The 15,994-nt window shown below is 65.7% G+C and overlaps 1 protein-coding gene across 1 annotated transcript; it reads right to left on the bottom strand.

Moving 5' to 3' along the window:
* Nucleotides 1-259: 259 nt before the first annotated feature.
* ZFTRAF1 (zinc finger TRAF-type containing 1) lies at nucleotides 260-13,359 on the bottom strand. The gene is made up of 4 exons (XM_073680091.1): nucleotides 12,947-13,359; nucleotides 6,176-6,414; nucleotides 5,539-5,750; nucleotides 260-4,155 (listed from the first exon to the last, which is right to left on the bottom strand). Exons 1-4 carry the CDS (start codon nucleotides 13,190-13,192, stop codon nucleotides 3,764-3,766), a joined length of 1,089 nt encoding a protein of 362 aa, XP_073536192.1. The 5' UTR covers nucleotides 13,193-13,359; the 3' UTR covers nucleotides 260-3,763.
* Nucleotides 13,360-15,994: the final 2,635 nt, after the last annotated feature.

Genomic DNA, 15,994 nt, shown 5'->3' with positions numbered 1-15,994 from the left:
GTCACCACGGACCCAGAGTTTTCTGTTGGAATCGCTTGTACCCATGGACGGCTGGTAATTGGAGCAGGAGCGCAGCTGTACCGCTGGGGACATGATTTTTTTAGGGTTGTGTCCACAGTGTCACCTGTTTCGGTCCCTCTAATAAAAGGAGGTATCACTCTTATCACAGGGCAGGGTCTGCGAGATGTCGATGATGCCCTTTTCCATAGAGCGAAAACCATGCGGGAGAGAGGACAGCACAGCCACCAATGGTTTGCAGCAACCATTTTTATTTATCAGCCAAAAGTAATATAAAGTAAAACATCCAGAGACCTAGACTCCGAGGCCGGGCCTGCTGCTCGCCGGCCATCAGGGTCCAGGGACATTGATATTAACAGCTAATTAAAACTAACGAGGCTCTAGGAGCAAGGCAGTGTGATTATAGACGGATAACAGGAGATACAGTGGTCACCTCCGGAGAAGTGGCGATGCCGGCAGCAGCCCCCGGCAGAAAGGGCTGACCTCGCAAAGGATATGTCATTATTAACATGCCACTCCGTGACTGACCCGGGAGACCACTATCCCTGCTGGATGTAGTAACATGCTCTCCGCCATCTACGTGTCGTCACGACCGATCTAAAAGCATGATCTCCCACCACATCGTGCTCTGTGCATACCAACTTAAAGGGGTCCTCCGGTTATGACCCCAGTGCAAGTCGTATTGTGTCCCATAATGAGTCGTTTCCAGGTGACATTTTATAGTCACTTTCCTGGGCTTCGCTAACTTGGCACAAGGCCCGTGCGGTGCAAGGAGTATAAGTCTGTCACCTACTGAATGGCGCACGAAAGTCAACGTCATGCGGAAACCTCAGGATTATAATAGTGGCTAAAGGGAGGCACGAAGAATGTAAATTGTGGGGGGGAAGGGCTGAGACGTTCGGCGGGAGGACATCTCCATTACCCAAATCATAGACTTGCACCCTGGTGACAGCAGCTGTAGGGGCGAGGTGACTGTATGTGTTACGTGCATGGCAACCTCAAGCCTACACTGGTGGCGTTTTCTGCCGAGGTTTGCCAATCCATCCCTATGTACCCATGAGCCATGGCAGACCTAAAATAAATTAAGGAGGAACTCAACAAGAAGAAGTGGAGAGCCCCAAGCTTCAGTCAGTGAAAGACACCATGATGAAGTTTACATTGCATGATACGGACATTCTCCTACGACTCAACAAATCAGGAGGAACCGACCGAGAGATGGAATCACATCCAACTGGTTCCCACCGCACTCAGGCTAGGAAAGGTCACCCAACCACATCCAGACGGGTCTAACCGAGCCAGAGATGGGATCCCAACCACATCCAGACGGATCTAACCGAGCCAGAGATGGGATCCCAACTACATCCAGACGGATCTAACAGAGCCAGAGATGGGATCCCAACCACATCCAGACGGATCTAACCGAGCCAGAGATGGGATCCCAACCACATCCAGACGGATCTAACCGAGCCAGAGATGGGATCCCAACCACATCCAGACGGATCTAACCGAGCCAGAGATGGGATCCCAACCACATCCAGACGGATCTAACCGAGCCAGAGATGGGATCCCAACCACATCCAGACGGATCTAACCGAGACAGAGATGGGATCCCAACCACATCCAGACAGATCTAACCGAGCCAGAATTGGGATCCCAACCACATTCAGGTGGGTCTAACCGAGCCAGAGATGACATCCCAACCACATCCAGACGGATCTGACCGAGCAGAGATGGGATGGAGCCTGACCACATCCACACCATAACCAATCAAAAGATGGGATCACAATCCTTTGCAGATGGATCTAACTGAGCCTGAAATGGGATCCAGACCACACGCAGACAGATCTAACCGTGCTCAAGATGGGATCTCAACGACATCCAGACAGATCTAACTGACACAATGAGGGCATGGAAACCTGACAACATCCGGATGGTTCAAACCAAACTCGAGATGGGATGCGAGATTGAAAATCAAGGATCTAACTGACCAGAGATCTGAAGGGAGCCAGAGTACACGAAGATGGTTAAAACCAAACCCAAGATGGGATCCTAACCACAACCAGGTGGATTTAACAGAGCCTGATATGGGACAGGGGCCTTAAGACACGCAGATAGATTTAACCAAGCCCAAGATGGGAGGGAGCCTGACCACACATAGACGAATCTAACCAAGCCGGAGAGGGGTGAAGCATGGCCATAACCCACTAGCCTGAGATGGGAAGAAAGCTCGACCACACAGACAGATTTAACCTAGCCTGCGATGGAACAGGAGCCCGACCACACCCAGATGGATCTAACAGAGTCCGCATTGGGATGGGGTGGAGCATGACCACATGAAGACAGATCTAACCAAGCCACAGAGGGGTGGAGTGTGACCACAACCAGACGAATCTAACTAGAGCCCGAGATGGGATGGAGCCTGACCACACCTGGGCGAATCTAACCCAGCCTGAGAGGGGTAGAGCGGGACTACACGCAGACGGATCTAACTGAGCCTGTGATGGGACGGGAGCCCGACCACATGCAGATGGATCCAACCAAGCCTGCAATGGGATGGGAACCCGACCATGAACCTGACCACACGCAGACTGTTCTAACCGAGCTCGTGATGCCAGTCCATACGAAGATGGATCTAACCGAGCCTGCAATGGAACGGGAGCCCGATCAAAACCAAATAGATCTAACTGAGCCTGCATTGGGATAGAGCTTGACCACACAAAGACAGATCTAACCGAGCCACAAAGGAGTGGAGTGTGATTACACGAAAATGGATCTAACCGAGCTGGAGAGGGGTAGAGGGTGACCACACACAGATGGATTTAACTTAACACACCCAAGAGGGGACGGAACCCGGCCACATCCAGACAGATCTAACCGCGCCCAGGAGAGGACGGAACCCGGCCACATCCAGACAGATCTAACCGCGCCCAGGAGAGGACGGAACCCGACCGACCACACCGAGACAGATCTAACCGCGCCCAGGAGAGGACGGAACCCGACCACACCGAGACAGATCTAACCGTGCCCAGGAGAGGACGGAACCCGGCCACACCGAGACAGATCTAACCGCGCCCAGGAGAGGACGGAACCCGGCCACACCGAGACAGATCTAACCGCGCCCAGGAGAGGACGGAACCCGGCCACACCGAGACAGATCTAACCGCGCCCAGGAGAGGACGGAACCCGGCCACACCGAGACAGATCTAACCGCGCCCAGGAGAGGACGGAACCCGGCCACACCGAGACAGATCTAACCGCGCCCAGGAGAGGACGGAACCCGACCACACCGAGACAGATCTAACCGTGCCCAGGAGAGGACGGAACCCGACCACACCGAGACAGATCTAACCGTGCCCAGGAGAGGACGGAACCCGACCACACCGAGACAGATCTAACCGTGCGTGAGGGGGATGAAGCCCGACCCCGACCACATCCACGCAGATTGCTGCCTTCCACCACCCAGCACGGGGTGCATGGAGCAATAACACTTCAAATCCAGAAATACTGATACCATTCATGACAAAAATAAAAGATGGAGGGGATAAAGAGATGCTGGATAAGGAAGACATAATCGAGAGGGACCACGGGGCTGAGCGCAGAAATCTCTACAGACACATGCAACCTACAAATTAATTAAAAGCAAATTAATTAAAAAGAAAACACAAATGCCTCCCGGACTCTGGGAGCCTCCATGTAAGTGGATGGACGGGTCTGGAGCTGGGGAGGAGGCTGAGGTAAGTACGGTTCACTTCTGTATCTGGAATATAAAGAGCCGGAGGTTGATGTTCTTTGCAGCCAGCAGTTTGTTACACTCCACAGAGTCTATGATGGGCAGCGGAACGTACTCCGTCTCGTTATTCTCATTGGTGAACACAAAGTGGTAGATGACCGGGTGGATCTTCACGTCATCATAGGGGCCCTTGAGCAGCAGAAATGAGCACTCCATGGGGGAGTTGACCTTGCTTTTTAGGATGAGCTGGAAGGAGAGGGTTCGCTTGCAAGACAAGTTGGGGTTCCTCTCGGAGTCGTTGACGCGGGCCTTCAGCACCCAGGTCTGGTTTAGAACGGTGAAGCGCGGCGTCTCGTAATACAAGCGGGTGATGAAGTCGTCTGTTCTGTACGGTCGGAACTGGACCTCTGTGACAGGAGGAGAGGAAAAAGGAGAGGACAGTTACCTGGTGCAGATGTGCGCGGCACAAGACCCCCGACTACACCATGTTACCTGTGCCCGATGAACGCTTGGCGGTGGCTTCTGCACTGCCCTGCCTCATAAAAGGGGAAAGGGAGATGAATACACTAACTACACAGGCAAAATACAAAAAGTACATCATGTGTGACCGTGGCCCACTGGCCACTAATACAAAGACATCCAGCCTCCGGGGATAACGTGCTGCAGGGTCGGGCACCAATATTACTAATACAAGGACGGCCAGTGATGGTGTCTCCAGCATCGGGTTACCCGGCCCCTGCGACCTTCCTCCTCCGGTGACAGCTCGGGTTTTATCGCAGCGCGCTCAGAGGCGAGATCTTACAAGAACACACGGACAGGTCCGTTTCACAAAATAAAGATGTTTATTTCAAGCAGTTGTTGGTACAGAGCTAGAGAAAGTCACATTAAGGGTCTACAGACAATGACAGTCCAGGCGGCCACCCCGGAAGAGGCGGTGCAGACTTCCACCTACACACAAGTCCAGTCCACTAGAGCGGAGGCAACGGCACAAGGTTACAGCAAGAGCATCTATGTAAGTGCGGGAGGAGGTGGCTGCGACACTCACCTGGTGGCCACCAACGTACCCCATATTAACACTCATTAATCTGGAGGAGCAAGAGAGGCCTAGAGGGAGGAGTAGGAAGGCACCGAGTACAGGGGCTCCCCAATGTCAGTGCCCCCTGCTGTACCTACCTAGGGAACAGAGCAGCTGCAAGCTCGCCCCTGTGCTCCATCCCCGCAGAACGCTGGAGAGCCCCGGGACACAGGACCTCCTGGCGGTGATCACAAGGCGAGCGGTGGCCACTTCTGTACGTCTTGTAGGACGCAGACACCACATTCTCCATTCTCCAGGTGTAGAGCGGCCTTACCTCCCACCAAACCAGAGACACATTCACGACCGGACTGACCAGGGGGAGCACTGCCTGTACATGCGGGGCCCAGCGTTTCTTATACATAGGGGCTTCTCTTCATCTTCTCATCCTGGTCCTCAACATCACAGACAAGAGAACGCTGGGCCAGCGGCGGGGCCACTCTACATGGAGAACGTGCCAGCAAGGAGACCGTTACCCCAAGGGTCACGTCATAAAGATCAGCAGCTGAGTCTCAGTGACAGCTGCCCTCTTCATGTCCTTGGTGACACTTACCCTACAAACCATGAAGGCGACGCTGGACTACCACAAGGTACCCAGGCTCCTCACAGGCTCTGCCGACACCTACAAAGCAGAAGAGTGACATGCACAAGAACACGTGTGTGTCATCCGCTCGGGTAGCCCACGGGCAACTCGGCGCAGCACTGAGGTACACCCTACCTGTGTATCCGATCTTCTCAAAGCTGAGCAGGCCGAAGATGCTGTTGTACAACTGCATCTCCTTCTTGTGGGACTGGTCCATCTCGTCCAGGATCTCCATCAGCTCATTCCCGGTCTTGGTGGGATGGCAGCACTCGGACTCGTGCACGGTCAGCTCGTGGTATGGCCCCTGCCACGGGCAGCCGATCCTCTTATATTTACATTGCATGACCCTGCGGAGACAGAACAGTCACATATTACCAGCCACATGACACGAGGACCCTCATCTGATTACACTCTGAGGACACCGATGAGGCCACCAAGGGCTCACCACGGCCGTCCTCAGAAGACGTAGGTGGCACCTCTGATGCCAATGCCACGCTGCAGCCTCCCACCGCACATGATAATGAGCCATGAAGGGGGTGGGATCACAACTGCCCCTCCCCCAGAGATGGCATCACCAGGTCCCGCCCACTGAAGGGGATTAGTGATGTAAGGGCAAAAGGACCCGTCCGGCTTCTTCTCCGGTGCCCTCCTGGTCAGTGCAGATAGGTCACCGTCACCACTCCCCTTATAAACCCTCAGTATCTGTTGCAGCCTAGGGGTATTCATAGGCCCCCCCGTAATCCCAGCCCTCCCTCGGCTCCGCAGCTCGTACCGGTCCTGACATTCCTCCTTCTTGTGTCTGTCCAGCAGCGATCGAGGAAAAGCTTTCATGCAGAAGACGCAGTCGGAGGGCAGCTCGCTCACCGCCTTCTCCACCGCCAGGTTTCGGCAGCACAGGCTCTTGCTGATCTCACAGCGGCAGTTAGGGCAGGTGGCCAGCTCTTCCTTCAGCCGGGCATCGGCCAGGAGGTGGATGAAGCAGCCGGCGCACATCAGGTGTCCATTGGTGCACTGTGGAGAAGGCAAGTCCGTGAGGCCCCAAACACATCAAGCCCTCCGCAGCACGGCAGACGGTCAGTCCGGGGCCACAGGCAGTCCCATGTACATCTGTGCCAGCGGCCAGTGACCGGAACATCCAGAGCTCCCTGACCGCGTGCTGCTGCTCACAGTGTATCAGGGCAGCCTAGGACAGGACACACCCGGCCTGAATCCTGCACTGACACACTGTAACAAGTCATCAGATGTGCGAATAGAACCAAGTCAAGATGGGGCATAATCTATTCCCTGACAGCCAGCAGAGATCTTGTACAGAACATAAAGCACAAAGGGAGATGTGCGGAGAGCACAAAGGGAGGTCACAGGCAGGGTCGGGAGGTCGAGCTCGGGAGGGAGAGCCCGGGAGGGAGGGCGAGCCCGGGAGGGAGGGCGAGCCCGGGAGGGAGGGCGAGCCCGGGAGGGAGGGCGAGCCCGGGAGGGAGGGAGAGCCCGGGAGGGAGGGCGAGCCCGGGAGGGAGGGAGAGCCCGGGAGGGAGGGAGAGCCCGGGAGGGAGGGAGGGAGGGAGGGAGAGCTCGGGAGGGAGGGAGGGAGGGAGAGCTCGGGAGGGAGGGAGGGAGAGCCCGGGAGGGAGGGAGGGAGAGCCCGGGAGGGAGGGAGGGAGAGCCCGGGAGGGAGGGAGAGCTCGGGAGGGAAGGAGGGAGAGCCCGGGAGGGAGGGAGGGAGAGCCCGGGAGGGAGGGAGGGCTCGGGAGGGAGGGAGAGCTCGGGAGGCGAGCTCGGGAGGGAGAGCTCGGGAGGCGAGCTCGGGAGGCGAGCTCGGGAGGGAGGTCACAGGCAGGGTCGGGAGGGAGAGCCCGGGAGGGAGGGCTCGGGAGGGAGGGCGCAGGCAGGGTCGGGAGGCGAGTTCGGGAGGGAGGTCACAGGCAGTGTCAGATGGTGAGCTTTGGAGGGGAGGTGAGCTCGGGGGAGGTGGGAGGTTACAGGCAGGGTCAGGAGGCGAGCTCGGGAGGGAGGTCGCAGGCAAGGTGAGGTGGCAGTCACGGTGGGAGAGGGGATATATTCACTATGGAAGGAAAATTTTTTTCAGGGGAGGGGCAGCTGTGTCAGGAGGGGCGGCTGTGTCAGGAGGGGCGGCTGTGTCAGGAGGGGCGGCTGTGTCAGGAGGGGGGGGGAGGGGCGGCTGTGTCAGGGGGGGGGAGGGGCGGCTGTGTCAGGGGGGGGAGGGGCGGCTGTGTCAGGGGGGGGAGGGGCGGCTGTGTCAGGGGGGGGGAGGGGCGGCTGTGTCAGGGGGGGGAGGGGCGGCTGTGTCAGGGGGGGGAGGGGCGGCTGTGTCAGGGGGGGGAGGGGCGGCTGTGTCAGGGGGGGGGAGGGGCGGCTGTGTCAGGGGGGGGGAGGGGCGGCTGTGTCAGGGGGGGGGAGGAGGGGCGGCTGTGTCAGGGGGGGGGGCGGCTGTGTCAGGGGGGGGGGAGGGGCGGCTGTGTCAGGGGGGGGGAGGGGCGGCTGTGTCAGGAGGGGGGAGGGGCGGCTGTGTCAGGAGGGGGGAGGGGCGGCTGTGTCAGGAGGGGCGGCTGTGTCAGGAGGGGCGGCTGTGTCGAGGGGGGAGGGGCGGCTGTGTCGAGGGGGGAGGGGCGGCTGTGTCGAGGGGGGAGGGGCGGCTGTGTCGAGGGGGGAGGGGCGGCTGTGTCAGGGGGGGGGGAGGAGGGGCGGCTGTGTCGGGAGGGGGAGGGGCGGCTGTGTCGGGGGGGGGGAGGGGCGGCTGTGTCAGGGGGGGGAGGGGCGGCTGTGTCAGGGGGGGGAGGGGCGGCTGTGTCAGGGGGGGAGGGGCGGCTGTGTCAGGGGGGGGGGAGGGGCGGCTGTGTCAGGGGGGGGGGGAGGGGCGGCTGTGTCAGGGGGGGGGGGGAGGGGCGGCTGTGTCAGGGGGGGGGGAGGGGCGGCTGTGTCAGGGGGGGGGAGGGGCGGCTGTGTCAGGAGGGGCGGCTGTGTCAGGAGGGGCGGCTGTGTCAGGAGGGGGGAGGGGCGGCTGTGTCGAGGGGGGAGGGGCGGCTGTGTCGAGGGGGGAGGGGCAGCTGTGTCAGGGGGGGGGAGGAGGGGCGGCTGTGTCGGGGGGAGGGGCGGCTGTGTCGGGGGGGGGGGGAGGGGCGGCTGTGTCAGGGGGGGGAGGGGCGGCTGTGTCAGGGGGGGGGGAGGGGCGGCTGTGTCAGGGGGGGGAGGGGCGGCTGTGTCAGGGGGGGGGAGGGGCGGCTGTGTCAGGGGGGGGGAGGGGCGGCTGTGTCAGGGGGGGGGAGGGGCGGCTGTGTCAGGGGGGGCGGCTGTGTCAGGAGGGGCAGCTGTGTCAGGAGGGGCAGCTGTGTCAGGAGGGGCAGCTGTGTCAGGGGGGGGAGGGGCGGCTGTGTCAGGGGGGGGGAGGGGCGGCTGTGTCAGGGGGGGGAGGGGCGGCTGTGTCAGGGGGGGGGGAGGGGCGGCTGTGTCAGGGGGGGGGGAGGGGCGGCTGTGTCAGGGGGGGGGGGCGGCTGTGTCAGGGGGGGGGGGAGGGGCGGCTGTGTCAGGGGGGGGGGGGAGGGGCGGCTGTGTCAGGGGGGGGAGGGGCGGCTGTGTCAGGGGGGGAGGGGCGGCTGTGTCAGGGGGGGGAGGGGCGGCTGTGTCAGGGGGGGGGAGGGGCGGCTGTGTCAGGGGAGGGAGGGGCGGCTGTGTCAGGGGGGGAGGGGCGGCTGTGTCAGGGGGGGGAGGGGCGGCTGTGTCAGGGGGGGGAGGGGCGGCTGTGTCAGGGGGGGGAGGGGCGGCTGTGTCAGGGGGGGGAGGGGCGGCTGTGTCAGGGGGGGGAGGAGGGGCGGCTGTGTCAGGGGGGGGGGGCGGCTGTGTCAGGGGGGGGGGGAGGGGCGGCTGTGTCAGGGGGGGGGGGGAGGGGCGGCTGTGTCAGGGGGGGGGGGAGGGGCGGCTGTGTCAGGGGGGGGGGGAGGGGCGGCTGTGTCAGGGGGGGGAGGGGCGGCTGTGTCAGGGGGGGGAGGGGCGGCTGTGTCAGGGGGGGGAGGGGCGGCTGTGTCAGGGGGGGGAGGGGCGGCTGTGTCAGGGGGGGGAGGGGCGGCTGTGTCAGGGGGGGGAGGGGCGGCTGTGTCAGGGGGGGGAGGGGCGGCTGTGTCAGGGGGGGGAGGGGCGGCTGTGTCAGGGGGGGAGGAGGGGCGGCTGTGTCAGGGGGGGGAGGGGCGGCTGTGTCAGGGGGGGGAGGAGGGGCGGCTGTGTCAGGGGGGGGGAGGAGGGGCGGCTGTGTCAGGGGGGGGGGCGGCTGTGTCAGGGGGGGGGGGCGGCTGTGTCAGGGGGGGGGGGCGGCTGTGTCAGGGGGGGGGGGGCGGCTGTGTCAGGAGGGGCGGCTGTGTCAGGAGGGGCGGCTGTGTCAGGAGGGGCGGCTGTGTCAGGAGGGGCGGCTGTGTCAGGAGGGGCGGCTGTGTCAGGAGGGGCGGCTGTGTCAGGAGGGGCGGCTGTGTCGGGGGGGGAGGGGCGGCTGTGTCGAGGGGGGAGGGGCGGCTGTGTCGAGGGGGGAGGGGCGGCTGTGTCGAGGGGGGAGGGGCAGCTGTGTCGAGGGGGGGGGGAGGGGCAGCTGTGTCGGGGGGGGGAGGGGCGGCTGTGTCGGGGGGGGGGGGGGGGAGGGGCGGCTGTGTCAGGGGGGGGGGAGGGGCGGCTGTGTCAGGGGGGGGGGAGGGGCGGCTGTGTCAGGGGGGGGAGGGGCGGCTGTGTCAGGGGGGGGAGGGGCGGCTGTGTCAGGGGGGGGAGGGGCGGCTGTGTCAGGGGGGGGGAGGGGCGGCTGTGTCGGGGGGGGGAGGGGCGGCTGTGTCAGGGGGGGCGGCTGTGTCAGGAGGGGCGGCTGTGTCAGGGGGGGGAGGGGCGGCTGTGTCAGGGGGGGGAGGGGCGGCTGTGTCAGGGGGGGGGGAGGGGCGGCTGTGTCAGGGGGGGGGGAGCGGCGGCTGTGTCAGGGGGGGGGAGGGGCGGCTGTGTCAGGGGGGGGGGGAGGGGCGGCTGTGTCAGGGGGGGGGGGAGGGGCGGCTGTGTCAGGGGGGGGGGAGGGGCGGCTGTGTCAGGGGGGGGGGGAGGGGCGGCTGTGTCAGGGGGGGGGGAGGGGCGGCTGTGTCAGGGGGGGGGAGGGGCGGCTGTGTCAGGGGGGGGGGAGGGGCGGCTGTGTCAGGGGGGGGGAGGGGCGGCTGTGTCAGGGGGGGAGGGGCGGCTGTGTCAGGGGGGGAGGGGCGGCTGTGTCAGGGGGGGGGAGGGGCGGCTGTGTCAGGGGGGGGAGGGGCGGCTGTGTCAGGGGGGGGGAGGGGCGGCTGTGTCAGGGGGGGGGGAGGGGCGGCTGTGTCAGGGGGGGAGGGGCGCTGTGTCAGGGGGGGGGGAGGGGCGGCTGTGTCAGGGGGGGGGGAGGGGCGGCTGTGTCAGGGGGGGGGGAGGGGCGGCTGTGTCAGGGGGGGGGAGGGGCGGCTGTGTCAGGGGGGGGAGGGGCGGCTGTGTCAGGGGGGGGAGGGGCGGCTGTGTCAGGAGGGGCGGCTGTGTCAGGAGGGGCGGCTGTGTCAGGAGGGGCGGCTGTGTCAGGAGGGGCGGCTGTGTCAGGAGGGGCGGCTGTGTCAGGAGGGGCGGCTGTGTCAGGAGGGGCGGCTGTGTCAGGAGGGGCGGCTGTGTCAGGAGGGGCGGCTGTGTCAGGAGGGGCGGCTGTGTCAGGAGGGGCGGCTGTGTCAGGAGGGGCGGCTGTGTCAGGAGGGGCGGCTGTGTCAGGAGGGGCGGCTGTGTCAGGAGGGGCGGCTGTGTCAGGAGGGGCGGCTGTGTCAGGAGGGGCGGCTGTGTCAGGGGGGGGGGGAGGGGCGGCTGTGTCGAGGGGGGAGGGGCGGCTGTGTCGAGGGGGGAGGGGCGGCTGTGTCGAGGGGGGAGGGGCGGCTGTGTCAGGGGGGGGAGGAGGGGCGGCTGTGTCGGGGGGGGAGGGCGGCTGTGTCGGGGGGGGGAGGGGCGGCTGTGTCAGGGGGGGGGGAGGGGCGGCTGTGTCAGGGGGGGGGAGGGGCGGCTGTGTCAGGGGGGGGGAGGGGCGGCTGTGTCAGGGGGGGGAGGGGCGGCTGTGTCAGGGGGGGCGGCTGTGTCAGGGGGGGGAGGGGCGGCTGTGTCAGGGGGGGGGAGGGCGGCTGTGTCAGGGGGGGGGAGGGGCGGCTGTGTCAGGGGGGGGGAGGGGCGGCTGTGTCAGGGGGGGGGGGAGGGGCGGCTGTGTCAGGGGGGGGGAGGGGCGGCTGTGTCAGGGGGGGGGGAGGGGCGGCTGTGTCAGGGGGGGGGGAGGGGCGGCTGTGTCAGGGGGGGGGGAGGGGCGGCTGTGTCAGGGGGGGGGGAGGGGCGGCTGTGTCGGGGGGGGGGAGGGGCGGCTGTGTCAGGGGGGGGGAGGGGCGGCTGTGTCAGGGGGGGAGGGGCGGCTGTGTCAGGGGGGGAGGGGCGGCTGTGTCAGGGGGGGGAGGGGCGGCTGTGTCAGGGGGGGAGGGGCGGCTGTGTCAGGGGGGGGAGGGGCGGCTGTGTCAGGGGGGAGGGGCGGCTGTGTCAGGGGGGGAGGGGCGGCTGTGTCAGGGGGGGGAGGGGCGGCTGTGTCAGGGGGGGAGGGGCGGCTGTGTCAGGGGGGGGAGGGGTGGCTGTGTCAGGGGGGGGAGGGGCGGCTGTGTCAGGGGGGGGGAGGGGCGGCTGTGTCAGGGGGGGGGAGGGGCGGCTGTGTCAGGGGGGGAGGGGCGGCTGTGTCAGGGGGGGAGGGGCGGCTGTGTCAGGGGGGGAGGGGCGGCTGTGTCAGGGGGGGGGGGGCGGCTGTGTCAGGGGGGGGGAGGGGCGGCTGTGTCAGGGGGGGGGAGGGGCGGCTGTGTCAGGGGGGGGAGGGGCGGCTGTGTCAGGGTGGGGAGGGGCGGCTGTGTCAGGGGGGGAGGGGCGGCTGTGTCAGGGGGGGGAGGGGCGGCTGTGTCAGGGGGGGAGGGGCGGCTGTGTCAGGGGGGGAGGGGCGGCTGTGTCAGGGGGGGGAGGGGCGGCTGTGTCAGGGGGGGGAGGGGCGGCTGTGTCAGGGGGGGGAGGGGCGGCTGTGTCAGGGGGGGAGGGGCGGCTGTGTCAGGGGGGGAGGGGCGGCTGTGTCAGGGGGGGGGAGGGGCGGCTGTGTCAGGGGGGGGGAGGGGGCGGCTGTGTAAGGGGGGAGAGAGATGGCGGCTGTGTCAGGGGGGGAGGGGGCGCTGTGTCAGGGGGGGGAGGGGCGGCTGTGTCAGGGGGGGAGGGGCGGCTGTTGTCAGGGGGGGGAGGGGCGGCTGTGTCAGGGGGGAGGGGCAGCTGTGTCAGGGGGGAGGGGCGGCTGTGTCGGGGGAGGGGCGGCTGTGTCGGGGGAGGGGCGGCTGTGTCGGGGGGAGGGGCGGCTGTGTCAGGGGGGAGGGGCGGCTGTGTCAGGGGGAGGGGCGGCTGTGTCAGGGGGGGAGGGGCGGCTGTGTCAGGGGGGGAGGGGCGGCTGTGTCAGGGGGGGGAGGGGCGGCTGTGTCAGGGGGGGGGAGGGGCAGCAGGTCCGGCCCCTCACCTGGTACACCGAGGCTTTGGGCAGGTCCAGGCACACCGTGCAGCACAGCACCGAGTACAGCCGCTCCTCCAGCCGCACACTGCCGGGCTCCGCCTCCACCCGCAGCCGCTTTTTGGGGGGCCAGTCCTGGTCCTGCTCGGGGGGCAGCAGGAGGAGTCTGGCCGGGCCCGCGCCGCCAGGAGGGTCCTCGTGCTCGGCAGAGGAAGATGAGGCCATGGGCCCCGGCTCCTCCCGCTGCTCGGACATCTCCGCTCCGACCACTCACGCCGCCATCTTTGTTTTTCTCCTTTCTAGCCGCATCAGGCTCCTCCCATTGCCACGTCACCGGTCATGTGATCGAAACCGGCCGCGCCATCTTTACTACTAGCGGAAAATCCGAAAGTATCATTTTTACCGCCCTCTCCTCCTCCTCCTCCCCTGTACCTTTCCTCCTGTACCGCCCCTCCTCCTCTCCTGTACCGCCCCCTCCTCCTCCTCTCCTGTACCGCCCCCTCCTCCTCTCTTGTACCGCCCCCTCCTCCTCCTCTCCTGTACCGCCCCCTCCTCCTCCTCTCCTGTACCGCCCCTCCTCCTTCTCTCCTGTACCGCCCTCTCCTCCTCCTCCTCCCCTGTACCTTTCCTCCTGTACCGCCCCCTCCCGTCCTGTACCGCCCCCTCCCGTCCTGTACCGCCCTCTCCTCCTCCCTCTCCTGTACCGCCCCCTCCTCCTCCTCTCCTGTACCGCCCTCTCCTGTACCGCCCCCTCCTCCTCTCCTGTACCGCCCCCTCCTCCTCCTCTCCTGTACCGCCCCCTCCTCCTCCTCTCCTGTACCGCCCCCTCCCGTCCTGTACCGCCCCCTCCCATCCTGTACCGCCCCCTCCTCCTCTCCTGTACCGCCCCCTCCCGTCCTGTACCGCCCCCTCCTCCTCCCGTCCTGTACCGCCCCCTCCTCCTCTCCTGTACCGCCCCCTCCCATCCTGTACCGCCCCCTCCTGTCCTGTACCGCCCCCTCCTCCTCTCCTGTACCGCCCCCTCCCGTCCTGTACCGCCCCCTCCCGTCCTGTACCGCCCCCTCCTCCTTCTCCTGTACCGCCCCCTCCCGTCCTGTACCGCCCCCTCCTCCTCCCGTCCTGTACCGCCCCCTCCTCCTCCTCTCCTGTACCGCCCCCTCTCCTCCTCTCCTGTACCGCCCCCTCCTCCTCTCCTGTACCGCCCTCTCCTCCTCCTCCACTGTACCTTTCCTCCTGTACCGCCCCCTCCTCCTCTCCTGTACCGCCCCCTCCTCCTCCTCTCCTGTACCGCCCCCTCCCGTCCTGTACCGCCCCTCCCGTCCTGTACCGTCCCCTCCTCCACTGTAAAGCCCCTCCTGAACCTCCTCCTCCCCTGTACCTGTCCTCTCCTCCCCCTATACTTCCCCCCTCCTCCTTCCCTCCTGTACCTCTCCCCCTGTACCGCCCCCTCCTCCTCCCCTGTACGACCCCCCACTCCTCCCCTGTACCTCTCCTCCTGTACCCCCTTCTCCTCACCTCCTGTACCTCCCCTCCTCCTCCCCTGTATCTCCCCTCCTGTACCTCCCCCTCCTCCTCCCCTGTATCTCCCCTCCTGTACCTCCCCCTCCTCCTCCCCTGTATCTCCCCTCCTGTACCTCCCCCTCCTCCTCCCCTGTATCTCCCTCCTGTACCTCCCCCTCCTCCTCCCCTGTATCTCCCCTCCTGTACCTCCCCCTCCTCCTCCCCCCTTCACCTCTTCTCCTGTACCACCCCCATCTCCTCCTTCCCTGTACCTCCCCTCCTGCACCGCCCCCTCCCATCCTGTACCTCCCATCCTGTACCGCCCCCTCCTCCCCTGTACCTCCACTCCTGTACCTCTCCCTTCTGTACCTCCCCCTCCTCCTCCTCCTCCCCTGTATCTCCCCCTCCTGTACCTCCCCCTCCTCCTCCCCTGTATCTCCCCTCCTGTACCTCCCCCCCTCCTCCCCCCCTTCACCTCTCCTCCTGTACCACCCCCATCTCCTCCTTCCCTTACCTCCCCTCCTGCACCGCCCCCTCCCATCCTGTACCGCCCCCTCCCGTTCTGTACCGCCCCCTCCTCCCCTGTACCTCCACTCCATTACCTCTCCCTTCTGTACCTCCCCCTCCTCCTCCCCTGTATCTCCCCTCCTGTCCCGCCCCCTCCTCTCCCCTCCTGTACCTCTCCCTCCTCCCCCCTGTACCTCTCCTCCCCCCTGTACACTCTCCTCCTGTACCACCCCCATCTCCCTCCTTCCCTGTACCTCCCCTCCTGCAACGCCCCCTCCCATCCTGTACCGCCCCTCCAATCCTGTACCGCCCCCTCCTGTCCTGTACCGCCTCCTTCCATCCTGTACTCCCACCTCCCGTCCTGTACCGCCCGCTCCTGTCTGTACCGCCCCCTCCTGTCCTGTACCGTCTCCTCCCTTCCTGTACCGCCCCCTCCGTCCTGTACTGCCTCTCCTGCCCTGAACCACCTACTCCTAACCTGTACTGCCCCCTCCCATCCTGTACCACCCCACTCCTCCACTGTACCACCTCCTTTCATCCTGTACTGCCCCGTACCGCCCCTCCACTGTACTGCCCCATACCGCCCCCTCCTGCCCCGTACCGCCCCCTCCTCCCCTGTACCTCTCTTCCTGTACTGCCCCCCTCCTCCTCCCTTGTACCTCTCCTCCTGTACCGCCCCCTTCTCCTCCCCTCTATCTCTCCTCCCCCTATACCGCCCCCTACCGTCCTGTACCGCTCCCTCCTCCACTGTAAAGCCCCCTCCTGAACCTCCTCCCCTGTACCTGTCCTCTTCCCCCCCTATACTGCCCTCTCCCCCTCCTCCTTCCCTCCTGTACCTCCTTCTCCCTGTACCTCCACTCCTGTACCGCCCCCTCCTCCTCCCTCTACCTCTCCTCCTCTACCGCCCCCTCCTCACCTCCTGTACCTCCCCCTCCTCCTCCCCTCCTGTCCCGCCCCCTCCTGTACCTCTCGCTCCTCCTCCCCCTCCTGTACCGCCCCCTCCTCCCCCCCTGTACCTCTCCTCATGTACCGCCCCCTCCTCCTCCTCCC

This window comes from Phyllobates terribilis, unplaced genomic scaffold (assembly GCF_046119375.1).
Source record: "Phyllobates terribilis strain yellow unplaced genomic scaffold, ASM4611937v1 Scaffold_4__5_contigs__length_816908805, whole genome shotgun sequence".
NCBI lineage: Eukaryota > Metazoa > Chordata > Amphibia > Anura > Dendrobatidae > Phyllobates > Phyllobates terribilis.
This window is presented reverse-complemented; position numbering and strand designations above follow the sequence as displayed.